This window comes from Oncorhynchus gorbuscha, linkage group LG12 (genome assembly GCF_021184085.1).
Source record: "Oncorhynchus gorbuscha isolate QuinsamMale2020 ecotype Even-year linkage group LG12, OgorEven_v1.0, whole genome shotgun sequence".
Taxonomy (NCBI): Eukaryota; Metazoa; Chordata; class Actinopteri; order Salmoniformes; family Salmonidae; genus Oncorhynchus; species Oncorhynchus gorbuscha.
Genome location: NC_060184.1, coordinates 19,198,817 through 19,213,453, shown reverse-complemented (window position 1 = coordinate 19,213,453; position 14,637 = coordinate 19,198,817). Strand labels below are relative to the sequence as shown.

The 14,637-nt window shown below is 42.2% G+C and overlaps 1 protein-coding gene across 1 annotated transcript in view; it reads left to right on the top strand.

Annotated features, from left to right (window-relative positions):
* Window positions 1-568: 568 nt before the first annotated feature.
* Window positions 569-14,637, top strand: part of LOC123990657 (ubiquitin-conjugating enzyme E2 J1-like) — a 47,171-nt gene continuing 33,102 nt past the window's right edge. The window contains 1 exon segment of the mRNA XM_046291378.1: window positions 569-888. Within this exon segment, the coding sequence (XP_046147334.1) occupies window positions 858-888 (31 nt within the window). The 5' untranslated portion in view covers window positions 569-857.

Below are 14,637 nucleotides of genomic sequence, written 5' to 3'. Positions count from 1 at the left end.
GTTTGAAAATATTACATCATATTTTGTGAATCATTTGAGGTGGATTTAATCAAATGAAGATTAATTACATATAATCCTGTGTCCTGTACTCGTATTCCCCTTGATGCAAGTTGGCAGGCTGAGGTGGAGGACAGCTGGCTGGCAGTACAGAGACAGAGTCGGCTGGAGGGTAAAGATGTAAAAGGGGAGGGTCCTGTGGTACTGCAGAGATTACATTAACCACAGCCGCAAAGCCCTCCCTTTAATCCTGTTTCACCATGGAGCTATGAAAGGCCACTTCAATCCCATTAAAAGTGTTTCTGGATAAATGGGAAAATATTCTGCATTGGCACAAGTATGAATGCTCTCTCACACACACACACACACACACACACACACACACACACACACACACACACACACACACACACACACACACACACACACACACACACACACACACACACACACACACACACACACACACACACACACAGAGAGAGAGAAAGAGAGGCCGAATGAAATAAAGTGTATTTTAATAAAGTTTTATGGTTCAAAACTTGACTTTTCTACTTCCTGTTTACGTTTTTCCAGTGACATCACACGACTAACATTTGTCTTCGAACAGGTCACGGTCCTACCAAACTTGTGCCACGTCAGGATTTACGTTGTAGCTAACTAATTGATATGACAGTTAGCAAACTAACTGCATACGACTTTTAGCTGTTGCTGAGCTTTACCGAATATACTGTTCGAATGTTTTGGACGTTTCAGACGAAGCAAAAGTCAGTGTTAGCTAGCTCCCAGCTAGCTAGTAAAGTCAGCTGTCTCTCGTAAACATACACCAGCTACATTTTCAGTCCAGTTGACTTGTTAAAATGGAGAACAAATACAACCTGAAAAGCCCAGGTAAGTTTGTAAATAAAACAGTTTTTACTCCTTTCAATATCTCGAACGAGCAAAAAACAGCGAAGGTGCTATCCTGGCTCGCTAAACTAATGCTAGCTAGCTTGGCAGAAATGATTAGGTTTGATTTACTTCCGCATTGGGTTTCCCATAATGATGGAGTGATGCCACCCTCATTCTATTAATTAATTTATCTATCTAGCTACCTAAGACATGACATCCCTTTCACTTTACCACCATGTTAGCTAGCTTGTTCCTGTATATTTATCCAACAACGTACCCAGTGATAATTTAATAATCAGACAAAACACAAATGATATGACATTAAGAACTAATCACACCGGCAATGTGGCCTTTTACAGGCGTACTGTCAGTTAATAACAAGTGACTTCCATGACACTGACATATAGCATGATATAGCTTTGTCTATTTTTGTATTGCTGCTCATTTGATCAGACATCATGGATTCATTGAACATTGTTCAAATACAAAGTTGATGTCTAAGTCTTGTAGTTATTTGCATTCACTGACACCTTACTAAAAATACTATAATCTAAGCAGTGAGCCCTGGTTACTACCCGCTTCAAAATATTGAATGCGTTTCAGGCACATCTGACGTTGACATTGTTGTTCTGGCTTGTCTGGTCCAAGGAGATACACAAGCACAAGAGCACACTACAGGCAGGTGCAACATTTGTTTATTTGGATCCCCATTTGCTTTTGCAGAAGCAGCAGATCCTCATCCTGGGGCCCACAAAAAATATGCAACATGACAAGTAACAAAACACTGACAGACAAGGAAAGTCACAGAATTTTTAAATATAATATATATGGTTATATAACAAAAATGGTTATATAACAAAAATAATACAAACAATACAACAACAAAAATAATATGCGTGTCCCCTCACACCCCCTGCTGTTCCTTGAGTTGTTTTTCAACTGTTTTAAGGTAATTTTGCTGTTTGATTGAATAATTGGAGATGGCAGTTCCATGGGTCTGTATAAAAGCTGCATTACCGTGAATTTGTTTTGGACTTGGGAACTGTGAAGAGACCCCTGGTGTATGGCTGGGCGGTATACCGTATTTTACGATATACCAGTATTGATGCACACTGGTGTGGGTTTTTACTCTACCTTCTATAATAGTATTTGAATGTTTGGTTTGTTAAATGTGATATGCCATGTGTAGCTTCCATTTTTATAGTTTATTTCGCTACTTAAGTATTCTCTCTCCACCCTCTCTCTCCATGCCGCTTTCCACACAGAACTAGCCCCGCGTCCCTGGCACTCAAGGAGTACATTTGTTGTTCGTTCTCGACCACGAGTATCTTGTGCTCAGTCTCTGCATGGTCAATGCAGCACATGCAACTATGTTGATGATAACGATGCTGTTTTCACTGCTTCTTAATATAAATCCAATAGTGTTCTGTAATTACACTATCAGTTTGTGTTTCTTACATCTGCAAACAGCTAGTTTGTCTTTTCTTAGTAAGCTTGTAAGAGAAAACGTAACTAGCTATACATGCATGAAGTAGCTAAGAGAGAACATTCAATGTAGCCCAAAATTATAGGGTGCCTAGGGAACTTTTTGGTTTCTACTTTTTCACAATAACTCCTCCCTGGCATTTTCATTTGTTGTCATGTCAATCTCTGTATTCAAAGTGCCCACTATTTTTTTTATTTTTAAAATTGAACCTTTATTCAACTAGACAAGTCAGTTAAGAACAAATTCTTATTTACAATGACGGCCTACCCCGGAACAAACCCTAACCCGGACGACGCTGGGACAATTATGCGCCGCCCTATGGGACTCCCAATCACGGCCGGTTGTGATACACCCTGGAATCGAACCAGGGTCTGGAGTGATGCCTCTAGCACTGATATGTAGTGCCTTACACAGCTGTGCACTCGGGAGCCCCACAGCTATTATATTCTAACTATAGAGTTAGAAAAATTATTCTATTTCCATGATTCCAACAGTTCACCCAAGTGTTTCTCTCTAAATTCTCTCTAAAAGTCAAAGCCCATATTATGCAGCCCTACGTTTCAGTGCGGCAATGACCTCAAATGAGTGCAGGAAATGCAGAAATTGATAAATGCAGAAAATGTATTTTGGTTGAATTGGAACAGTATAAAACAATGAGAATGGAAAAATGCCCATTGAAATCACTTAGTGTATTCAGAACCTTTCACTTTTTGCACATTTCGTTAAGTTGAATCATTTTTTCCCCCTCGTCAATCTACACACAATACCCCAAAATGACAAAGGGACAACAGGTTTTTAGAAATGTTTGCAAATTTATAAAAAATAAAAAATACCTTGTTTTTTAACATTTATTTCATTTAACCTTTATTTAACTAGGCAAGTCGGAATACTTATTTACATAAGTATTCAGACCCTTTGCTATGAGACTCGAAATTGAGCTCTGGTGCATTCTGTTTCCATTGATCATCCTTGAGATGTTTCTACAACTTGATTGGAGTCCACCTGTGGTAATTCAGTTGATTGGAAAAGGTTTGGAAAGGCACACACCTGTCTATATAAGGTTCCACATTTGACAGTACATGTCAGAGCAAAAATCAAGCCATGAGGTCGAAGGAATTGTCTTTAGAGCTCGGAGATGGGATTGTGTCCAGGCACAGATCTGGGAAAGGGTACCAAAAAATAATTCTGTAGCACTGAAGGTCCCCAAGAACATAGTGGCCTCAATCATTCTTAAATGGAAGAAGTTTGGAACCACCAAGACTCTTCCTAGAGCTGGCCGCCTTGCCAAACTGAGCAACGGGGCGAAGGGCCTTGGTCAGGGAGGTGGCCAAGAACCCGATTGTCACTCTGACAGAGCTCCGGAGTTCCTCTGTGGAGATGAGAGAACCTTCCAGAGGGACAACCATCTCTGCATCACTCCACCAATCAGCCCTTTATGTTAGAGTGGCCAGACAGAAGCCACTCCTCAGTAAAAGGCGCACGAGCGCCCGCTTGGAGTTTGCCAAAGGCACCGAAAGGACTCTCAGACCATGAGAAACAAGATTCTCTGGTATAATGAAACCAAAATTGAAGTTTTTGGTCTGAATGCCAAGTGTCACGTCTGGAGGAGACCAGGCACTGCTCATCACCTGGCCAATACCATTACATTTACATTTATATTTAAGTCATTTAGCAGACGCTCTTATCCAGAGCGACTTACAGCATCATGCTGTGGGGATGTTTTTCAGCGGCAGGGACTGGGAAATTAGTCAGGTTTGAAGGAAAGATGAACGGAGCAAAGTACAGAGAGATCATTGATGAAAACCTGTCCCAGGACCTCAGATTGGGGTTTAGGTTTACATTCCAGCAGTTCAGGGATCTTAAGAACCAAGCCAAGACTATGCAGGAGTGGCTTCGGGACAAGTCTCTGAATGTCCTTGAGTGGCCCAGCCAGAACCTGAACTTGAACCCGATCGAACATCTCTGAAGAGCCTGACAGAGCTTGAGAGGATCTGTGGAGAAGAATGGGAGAAACTCCCCAAATACAGGTGTGCCAAGCTTGTAGCGTCATACCCAAGAAGACTCTAGGCTGTAATTGCTACCAAAGGTGCTTCAACAAAGTACTGAGTGAAGGGTCTGAATACTTATGTAAATGTGATATTTCAGTAGTGTTTAAAAATGTTTTTTTTGCAAAAATGTCAACCTATTTTGCTTTGTCATTATGGAGTATTGTGTGTAGGTTAAGGGGATAAAACAAACCATTTAATCCATATCAGAATAAGGCTGTAACGTAACAAAATGTGGAAAAAGAAGGGGTCTGAATACTTTATGAATGCACTGTGTTGCCACCCTAGGTTCACGGACTACTCAAAGCAAATGTACATATTTTTAATTATTCAAAAACATTAAATACCGTCATAGCGTCCTTTTTTGTAAATATTGTGATATGATATTTTAGCCATATCGCCCAGCCTTACCCTGGTGGCATGTCTTATGGACCCATGTTCGAGGTGAATGTTATTTTATTATGCAGACAATCTGGAATTTATGACAGTAATATATCTCATAACTAGAAAATAAGCAGTTAATCTCTTGTCAACCCTCAACCAGGAAAGACAGGTATGCATGTTGTTGTTGTTAGTTCTGTATGTGCAGTTAAGGGCAAGGGGTGCTACTCAGTTTTGAGCCCGATACAGTTTTGGTTGGTCTTTCTTTGTTGCACTTGACCATATTAGCAGACAGTTATCAAGATGAGACACGACTAGAGCCTGTACAACTAGTACAGTTGATTTGTGTCAAAAACACAGAACATCTTTTTATAACAGACATACCCCTCCCCATCTTCACAACAACTTTGTCAATATGACATGCCCATGATAATTGATCATCCAATGTTATACCTAGGAGTTTAGCCTCCTCAACTTCCTTAATGGTCACAGTTTATGTACAACTCCAGTTGAGATTTAGGTTTTATAGAATGTTTTCAACCAAATACAATGCTTTTAGTTTTAGATGTATTTAAGACCAATTTATTATGAATCACCCATTCCAATACTGACTGCAGCTCCTTATTTATAATTTAAGTGAGCTCAGTGGCTTTGGGTGCTGACCTGTGAATGTGGAATCATCCGCATTTATAGTCATTCTAGTTTTGTCTATGACCAGTGGCAAATGACTTGTAACAATAGGAAAGAATAACGGCCCAAGGCAACTGCCCTGAGGGACACCGCACTGTACAGTGCCCTCCACTAATATTGGCACACTTGGTAAATATGAGCAAAACAGGCTGTAAACAACAAATACATTTTTTATCCTCTTGGTCATTCAACTTTTAATTAAAGTAAAATAATTGAAAGAAAAAATACATTAACATATTTTTTTATGTGTGCCACAATTATTGGTACACCTTCATTCAATACTGTCTGCAGCTCTTCTTCTATAATGTGTAATGAAGTTGGAGAACACATGGCAAGGGATCGGAGACCATTCCTCCATACAGAATCTCTCCAGATCCTTAGGATTCCGAGGTCCACACTTGTGGACTCTCCTCTTCAGCTCATCCCACAGGTTTTCCATGAGGTTTAGGCCAGGGGACTGGGATGGCCATGGCAAAACCTTGATTCTGTGGTCAGCGAACCATTTTTGTGTTGATTTTGAGGTGTGCTTTGGTTCATTGTCCTGCTGGAAGATCCAACCAAGGCCCAGTTTAAGCTTCCTAGCAGAGGCAGTCAGGTGTTGATGTAATATCTGCTGGTACTTGATGGAGTCCATGATACTATGTATCCTAACAAGTTGTCCAGGGCCTTTGGAAGAAAAACAAGCCTACAACATCAAAGATCCACCACCATAATTCACAGTGGTGATGAGGTACTTTTCTGCATGGATATCTTTCTGTCTATGCCAAACCCACCTCTGGTGTTTGTTTCCAAAAAGCTCTATTTTAGTCTCATCTGACCATAGAACCTGGTCCCATTGAAAGTTCCAAAGTCTGCAATTCTCCAGCTGTGATTCTTGGAGATTTTTTTGGCCCCTCTAACCATCCTCCTCACTGTGTGTGGTGTCAATATAGACACACATCCTCCTCCAGGCCGATTGTAAACATCTCCAGTTGCTTTAAACGTCGTTATTATTGTCCTGATAGTGGAAATGGACATTTTCAATCATTGAGCTATTTTCTCACAGCCATTTCCTGATTTGTGTAGCTCAACAGCCTTTTGTCGCACATTATTACTGTATTCTCGGGTCTTTCCCATAGTGATGGAAGACAATGGGAGCTTGGCCTGTATGTCACCTCATATGTATACTCCAGTGAAACAGGAAGTCATGGCTTACCACTTAAGTATTCCTAATCACTCAGGTGAACTTAACGTAAAATATGCATGGGAAATACTTCAGTTAGATTTTACTTAAGAATTTCTAGGGGTGCCAAGAATTGTGGCACACATGTTTTGAAGAAAAATATTTATTTAATTTACTTTACGTTTATTTTTTTCAATAATTTTACTTCAATTAAAGGTTAGATTTTTTGTGAATATTTTGAATGAAAGACCAAGAGGATAAACAGCGAAGACATTTTTATTACAGCCCATTTTGCTCATATTTACCAAGGGTGCCAATATAAGTGGAGATCACTGTACATATCTGACATCATGTTTTTTTTTTCTTCTGGTGATATAGATCTATGGTGCCCTCTTGAGGCATTTGTCTTATTTCATCAAATGATAAGCTGAAAGCTTCAGACAAGCTCAATGCATAAACTCAGCAACAAAAAAACTCCCTTTTTCAAGACCCTGTCTTTCACAGATCTTCATTGTAAAGGGTTTAAACACTGTTTCCTTTGCTTGTTCAATGAACCATAAACAATTAATGAACAAGCACCTGTGGAACGGTCGTTAAGACACTAACAGCTTACAGACGGTAGGCAATTAAGGTCACAGTTATGAAAACTTAGGACACTAAAGAGGCCTTTCTACTGACTCTGAAAAACACCAAAAGAAAGATTCCCAGGGTTCCTGCTCATCTGCGTGAACGTGCCTTAGACATGCTGCAAGGAGGCATGAGGACTGCAGATGTGGCCAGGGCAATAAATTGCAATGTCCATACTGTGAGACGCCTAACACAGCACTACAGGGAGACAGGATGGACAGCTGACCGTCCTCACAGTGGCAGACCACGTGTAACAACACCTGCACAAGATCGGTACATCCGAACATCACACCTGCGGGACAGGTACAGGATGGCAACAGCAACTGCCCGAGTTACACCAGGAACACACAATCCACTCCATCAGTTCTCAGACTGTCCGCAATAGGCTGAGAGAGGCTGGACTGAGGGCTTGTAGGCCTGTTGTAAGGCAGGTCCTTACCAGACATCGCCGGCAACCACGTTGCCTATGGGTACAAACCCACCGTCGCTGGACCAGACAGGACTGGCAAAAAGTGCTCTTCACTGACGAGTCGCAGTTTTGTCTCACCCAGGGGAGATGGTCAGATTTGCGTTTATCGTCGAAGGAATGAGCGTTTCACCGAGGCCTGTACTCCGGAGCGGGATCGATTTGGAGGTGGAGGGTCAGTCATGGTCTGTGTATCACAGCATCATAGGACTGAGCTTGTTGTCATTGCAGGCAATCTCAACGCTGTGCGTTACAGGGAAGACATCCTCCTCCCTCATGTGGTACCCTTCCTGCAGGCTCATCCTGACATAACCCTCCAGCATGACAATGCCACCAGCCATACTGCTCATTCTGTGCAGGATTTTCTGCAAGACAGGAATGTCAGTGTTCTGCCATGGCCAGCGAAGAGCCCGGATCTCAATCCCATTAAGCACGTCTGGGACCTGTTGGATCGGAGTGTGAGGGCTAAGGCCATTCTCCCCAGAAATGTCTGGGAACTTGCAGGTGCCTTGGTGGAAGAGTGGGGTAACATCTCACAGCAAGAACTGACAAATCTGATGCAGTCCATGAGGAGGAGATGCACTGCAGTACTTAATGCAGCTGGTGGCCACACCAGATACTGACTATTCCTTTTGATTTTGACCCCCCCTCTTTGCTCAGGACAACATTATTCCATTTCTGTTAGTCACATGTCTGTGGAACTCGTTCAGTTTATGTCTCAGTTGTTGAGCCTTGTTATGTTCATACAAATATTTACACTTTAAGTTTGCTGAAAATAAAAGCAGTTGACAGTGAGAGGATGTTTCTTTTTTTGCTGAGTTTAGTTGATTTTATTAAAACACATAGGGTGTGTCTTGGAATAATACATGTTTAAAAATTTGGACTAATCTATTGGTCGAAAGAACAGACGACTTTCAGTCGACTCCAGAAATGTTTTGTCAGGGACAGCCCTAATCTTATTAGCAATTTCCTTTAACAATCATCAGTCATCAGAGTCGGTGTAGTACAAGTTGAGTGCCCTTCTCTATTTGCATGCTGAAAGTCAGTAGTTAACTTGTTACTGAGTGGGCGGGAAGAACATGCCACTTTCAACCAGTTCCAATCAGTTGCACTAAGCTCCATGTGTTTGCAGGTTCTGTGGTTTCACACTCGATCAAATTAGAGATGTTTCCTAGATTTCATTTTCTGCCTTCTGTGGCATTTGCCTTGGGCTTTGTCAAGATAATCGAAATGTACCGAGACCTTGTTTTAGTATGAAGCATTTTTTTGCCTGTCGCTTCTGTCACACTAGATCAGGTATAGAGGTAGAATTCTCTCTGATCAGAAAATTTGATCAAAGCTGTCTTGTCCTTGCACACTTGGTGTTGGTTGGCAAGTGAGCTGGATTTAAGGTAAGGACTTAAAGGAAGGGCTTACAATAAGGCTTTGGTTAGCTAGAGTTTGGATTTTGAGAAATAAGTCTGAGGCAATAGTTGAGTTAGAAATGATCAAATAAAAAAACTTGGTTCCAGTTTTGAAATGGGGTCAAAATAAGGATAAGCCTGCAACACTTTGTAGTAGTTCAATTATATTATGGGGAACTAGAGGAATTATTCACATTGTAAAATAATGCAATTACAGTTTGCCCTCTGTGTGGAAAAGCAAAGAAGATCCTATGTTTAGAGTATCACTTTCCGCCTTTTGTCTCTGAGACCTGGCATTACGTCCCAGTTTGGAGAGCAGACAGCTGTGAACAAACAGCATTAGAAACCCACAACTAAAACATTGTTCCCATCCCAAATGGCACCCTATTCCCTAAATAGTGCACAACTCATAGGGCTCTGGTCAAAAGTAGTTCACTATATAGGTAATAGTTTCAAGTTTTAATGTCTTGTGCACAAGTGCTGTGAAATGTTGTTCTTGCAAGCTCTGAACTCAACAATTCAATGATCAATATCAATGTAGTACTAAAAAAATGACATGGTAGAAGAAAAATACATGAGAAATAAAAACGAGTGCCATTTGGGACGTAGCCCGTCTCTACGTTTGGAAAGGGGAGTGGTCAGTAGTGAGCGCCAAGTTTTCAATCATCACCTATGTCTCTAAACCCTATCGTGTCTTCTTAAGAGTTTGGTTAAAAGTGGTTACATAACGGTGTCTCCCTGCTCACAGGACAAACCCTGCCTGAATCGCCCCCAGCTGCAAACACTAAAATGCGTTACGTAAAACGATTTTGTGTACAGGATTATAATCCTATCTCCCAGGGCCATTGACCGAAACCCTTCTCACCACTGGAGTCCGGAGGCCCATGTGGCAGCAGAGGCTTTTCTTCTTTCACTCCCACTCATTGTTATTATGAGACATGGCTAAAAAAGCACTCCACATAAAATGTGTCCCAAATGGCACCCTATTCCTAGGGCTCTGGTCAAAAGTAGTGCGCTGAGTGTATAAAACATTAGGAACACCTGCTCTTTCCATGACAGATTGAACATGTGAATCTAGGTGGAAGCTATGATCCCTTATTGATGTCACCTATTAAATCCAGATGTAGATGAAGGGGAATGGACAGGTTAAGGTGCGGGGAGCTGCCTTTATCGACATCCACGTCTTCTGCGCACTTTTAAGTGCCTTTTTAAAAGAGGTATGATAGTAGGTCTCAGGTGCACTGGTTTGAGTGTCAAGAACTGCAACGCTGCTGGGTTTTTCACACAACGAATTGAGTCTATTATTAGGGTTAAAGGGGGTGCAACTCAATATTAGGAAGGTGTTTCTAATGTTTTGTAGTGCACTATAAAGGGAATACAGTGCCATTTGGGATGCAGCCATAGAAAACCAATGAGGGTTTTGGGCTCCTGTCAAAGTGCATCCAGGTGTTTGAGGAGGACCAACGGGCAGAGATCCAGCCCTCGTCTGTCTGTTCCTTTTTAGGGACAGTCACAGCATTGACAACTTCCATAGGGGATAAGTGCTTCACATGTGTAGAGTTTTTATTTCACCTTTATTTAACCAGGTAGGCTAGTTGAGAACAAGAGTTCCACTCCGATGCTAACCAAGTCTCCAAGTAATGAGGCGTGAGGAACTTTGATTGTATTCAGCAGAGCAATCAACTGATCCAGTGAAGAAAAAAATGTCACTGTCTGTCTGCAACATCTGGTCCCTGTGTATCAGCAGTGAGTATCAGTATTGATGAAAAGTCTGTGAGTCGTGGTAAGAGCACTGTCATGTAAAGCTTGACGTTACTGTTGTCCTGATCTAGTTTATTATATGATTTTGAACAGCTGGATTCTTACTGACAAAATTATGCAATACTGTTGTCAAGGATTTCTTTCTTATTATTTTAGCTCTGTGTCCTAACTTGTGAATTTTTACGATAACTCACCATGCTTAACCGATAGCCTGACTCTCACTTTCAAAAGCCCTTGATCCCACAGTGGCTTTAATGAGGGACGACTGAGTAGTTTAGCTTATACGAGGGGGCATGTTCGCTGTCGGAGGAGGGGTCTGAGAACTGCATCTCACCTTGCTATCCCCCGGGAAACACGAGTGCAGACTAAGCTATATCAGACTACTCCAAGACCATGCCAATTTGACCACCCACATGCGGGCAAAAAAATAACTAGGCTTTTTATTCTCTTCAGGCTTTTTTTCTCTCTCCCCGCCACAACCAGAGTGCCAAGTGCTTTTTTAAGGCAGCTGCATCTCTTTCAGTAGTGGGAGCCAGTGCTTAATCCCCAAACCAAACGAATTGGACTTGAGGCCGGGTGGTTCTTAGAGTGCTTAGTGGCGCTCCAGGATAGATTCAGCTCAGAAGAACGGAGTGCTCACATGGCCATAACACATATTTTTACTTAACCTTACACTCATTATAATATAGCCCTTGAACAATTAGGCTATGCATCGAACTCCCCAGATTCAGAGTTAGAAGTTTACATATAGCCTATTTGCCTAGTAACAAATGGGCAATTGCAACTTTAGGACAAGGTAGGCAGGCTAAATGCACAATAGGAATAGGAAGTGTAAGCTATGTAGCCCTATACTGTTTGTTCCCTCTCATGGCAGCTGTCTCTTCCAGATAATCATCACAGAGGGGGGTGGTGTGCACAAGCCGACCACACTGCTAGTTATCTGGAAATCAACCCTCCAAGGACCTGTCAAATCAAATCCCAATTGAAACGACTCAGTATACAATATTTTGCTCTTCATCCCACCAGCCTACTGTATTAAACCTGGTTAGTCCAATAGTGGGTGTTTTCTGTGAAATATCAGAATATTATTCAGCCAGCTGCTGAGAGAGACAACCACCATGCCGAAGTTGGAGTTGGAGGGGGACCCACATATTACCGGACAAACTGTTGACAGCTGCCATGGCCCGGGGATCAGACCCATGACTGGAGAGCTTAGTGGCACAGGCAGTGTCTGAGTCGCCATTGGCCATGCCATCAAAGCCTGGTGCTGACAGACACCCAGTCATCACCGTAATCGGGCTGAATGAGACATGGAGCTGAGACACTCCAAGTGGCCCTCAACATAACAAGCCTGGCATGCCCGCCTCTGATACAGTATCTCACCTCCGTCACAATCATTTCCCCATCGCGGAACCGCAAAGAAGTCCCAAGTGGAAGATTTTGTCTGCCACCCCACAGCAGTAGAGATAGACGGGAGGTATCAACTTAAACATTGTGAAAATCTGTATCCACACGTCCACATACAGTGCCCTCTGTAATTATTGGGACAGTGAGAAAGTTACAGACACACAAATATCATACCCCCAAGACACCATTACAATAATGGGAGGTTATCATTTTTGTGGGTGTATGATATTTGTGCGTCTAACTTAATCGCTCATCATTATTCACGATTCATTCAGTACTATCCATAATAATGGTAGCATCTACATTAATGTAGAAGTGTTTAGAAATATATTCTATTCTTATTTACAATAAAAGTAACTCCAAAATGCTACAAAACATTATTTACCATTAATTTCTATTGGGTGCAAAATAAAATGGAACACAACCAAAACAAATAGCAAATGCATCCAACAAGTTTGTAGAGTCACAAGCTTGATATAATCATTGTGTGCTAGGAATACGGGACCAAATACTAAACATTTGACTACTTTAATAAACATAAGTGAGTTTGTCCCAATAGTTTTTGTCCCATTAAATGGGGTCAGGCGGTGGACTATGTACAAAAAGTGCTGTAATTTAATATGGATGAAGATACCCTCAAATTAAAGCTGACATTCTGCACTTTAACCTCGTAGTCAATGTATCATTTCAGATCCAAAGTGCTGGAGTACAGAGCCAAAAGAAGAACAAATGCTTCACTGTCCCAATAATTACGGAGGGCACTATATACTGTAGACTCCCTCACTTTTTTTTAGACCAGAAAACAGTTTTCTGTTCTAATCACACATGGTCCTCCTCCACAATAGCTCCTCTTTTGTATGATTGCATCATCTGTTGCTGCTGGGGAGTGCGAGAGAAAGGATTGCTCGCTCTGCTTTGCAGGCTTGTTGTGTGAAGACCTGCTGGAGAATTGTGCCCTAGTTTGGACAGTGCTAACTCACAGTGGCTGTCACTGTCATTTATTGCCCTTGCTGTCTCCTCCGGTCCTGTGGGCCCAATGCATTAGGGCAGAGGTTGTAGCGCACACACATGCAAACCATATACTGCATTCGGAAAGTATTCAGTTCCCTTGACTTTTTCCAGACTGATTCTAAAATGGGTTAAATTGTTCCCCCCCCCATCAATCTACACACAATAACAAAGCAAAAACAGGTTTTTCTAATTTTTTTCACATTTCTACAAAATAAAAAATTAAACATTTACATAATTATTCTGACCCTTTACTCAGTACTTTGTTGAAGCACCTTTGGCAGTGATTACAGAATCAAGTCTTATGTATGATGCTACAAGCTTGGCACACTTGTATTTGGGGAGTTTCTCCCATTCTTCTCTGCAGATCCTCTCAAGCTCTGTCAGGTTGGATGGGGAGCGTCGCTGCACAGCTATTTTCAGGTCTCTCCAGAGATATCCAATCGAGTTCAAGTCCAGGCTCTGGCTGGGCCACTCAAGGACATTCAGAGACTTGTCCCGAAGCCACTCCTGTGTTGTCTTGGCTGTGTGCTTAGGGTCGTTGCCCTGTTGGATGGTGAACCTTCACCACAGTCTTAGCATTCTGGAGCAGGTTTTCATCAAGGATCTCTCTGTACTTTGCTCCGTTCATCTTTCCCTCAATCCTGACTAGTCTCCCAGACCCTGCTGCTGAAACACATCCCCACAGCATGATGCTGCCATCACCATGCGTAACTTAGGAATGGTGGCAATTTACCTCCAGATGTGACGCTTGGTATTCAGGCCAATGAGTCTTGTTTCTCATGGTCTGGGAGTCTTTTAGGTGCCATTTGGCAAACTCCAAGCGGGCTGTCATGTGCCTTTTTCTGAGGAGTGGCTTCCATCTGGCCACTCTACCATAAAGGCCTGATTGGTGGAGTGCTGCAGAGATGGGAGAACCTTCCAGAAGGACAACCATCTACACAGTGGAACTCTGGAGCTCTGTCAGAGTGACCATCGGGTTCTTTGTCACCTCCCTGACCAAGGCCCTTCTCTCCCGATTGGTCAGTTTGGCTGGGCGGCCAGCTCTAGAAGAGTCTTGGTGGTTCCAAACTTCTTCCATTTAAGAATGATTGAGGCCAGTGTGTTATTGGGGACCTTCAATACTGCAGACATGTTTTGGTATCCTTCCCCAGATCTGTGCTTCGACATAATCCTGCCTCGGAGCTCTGCGGACAATTCCTTTTTTGCTCTGACATGCACTGTCAACTGTGGGACCTTTAAATAGACAGGTGTGTGCCTTTCCAAATCATGTCCAATCAATTTATCTACCACTGGTGGACTCCAATCTAGTT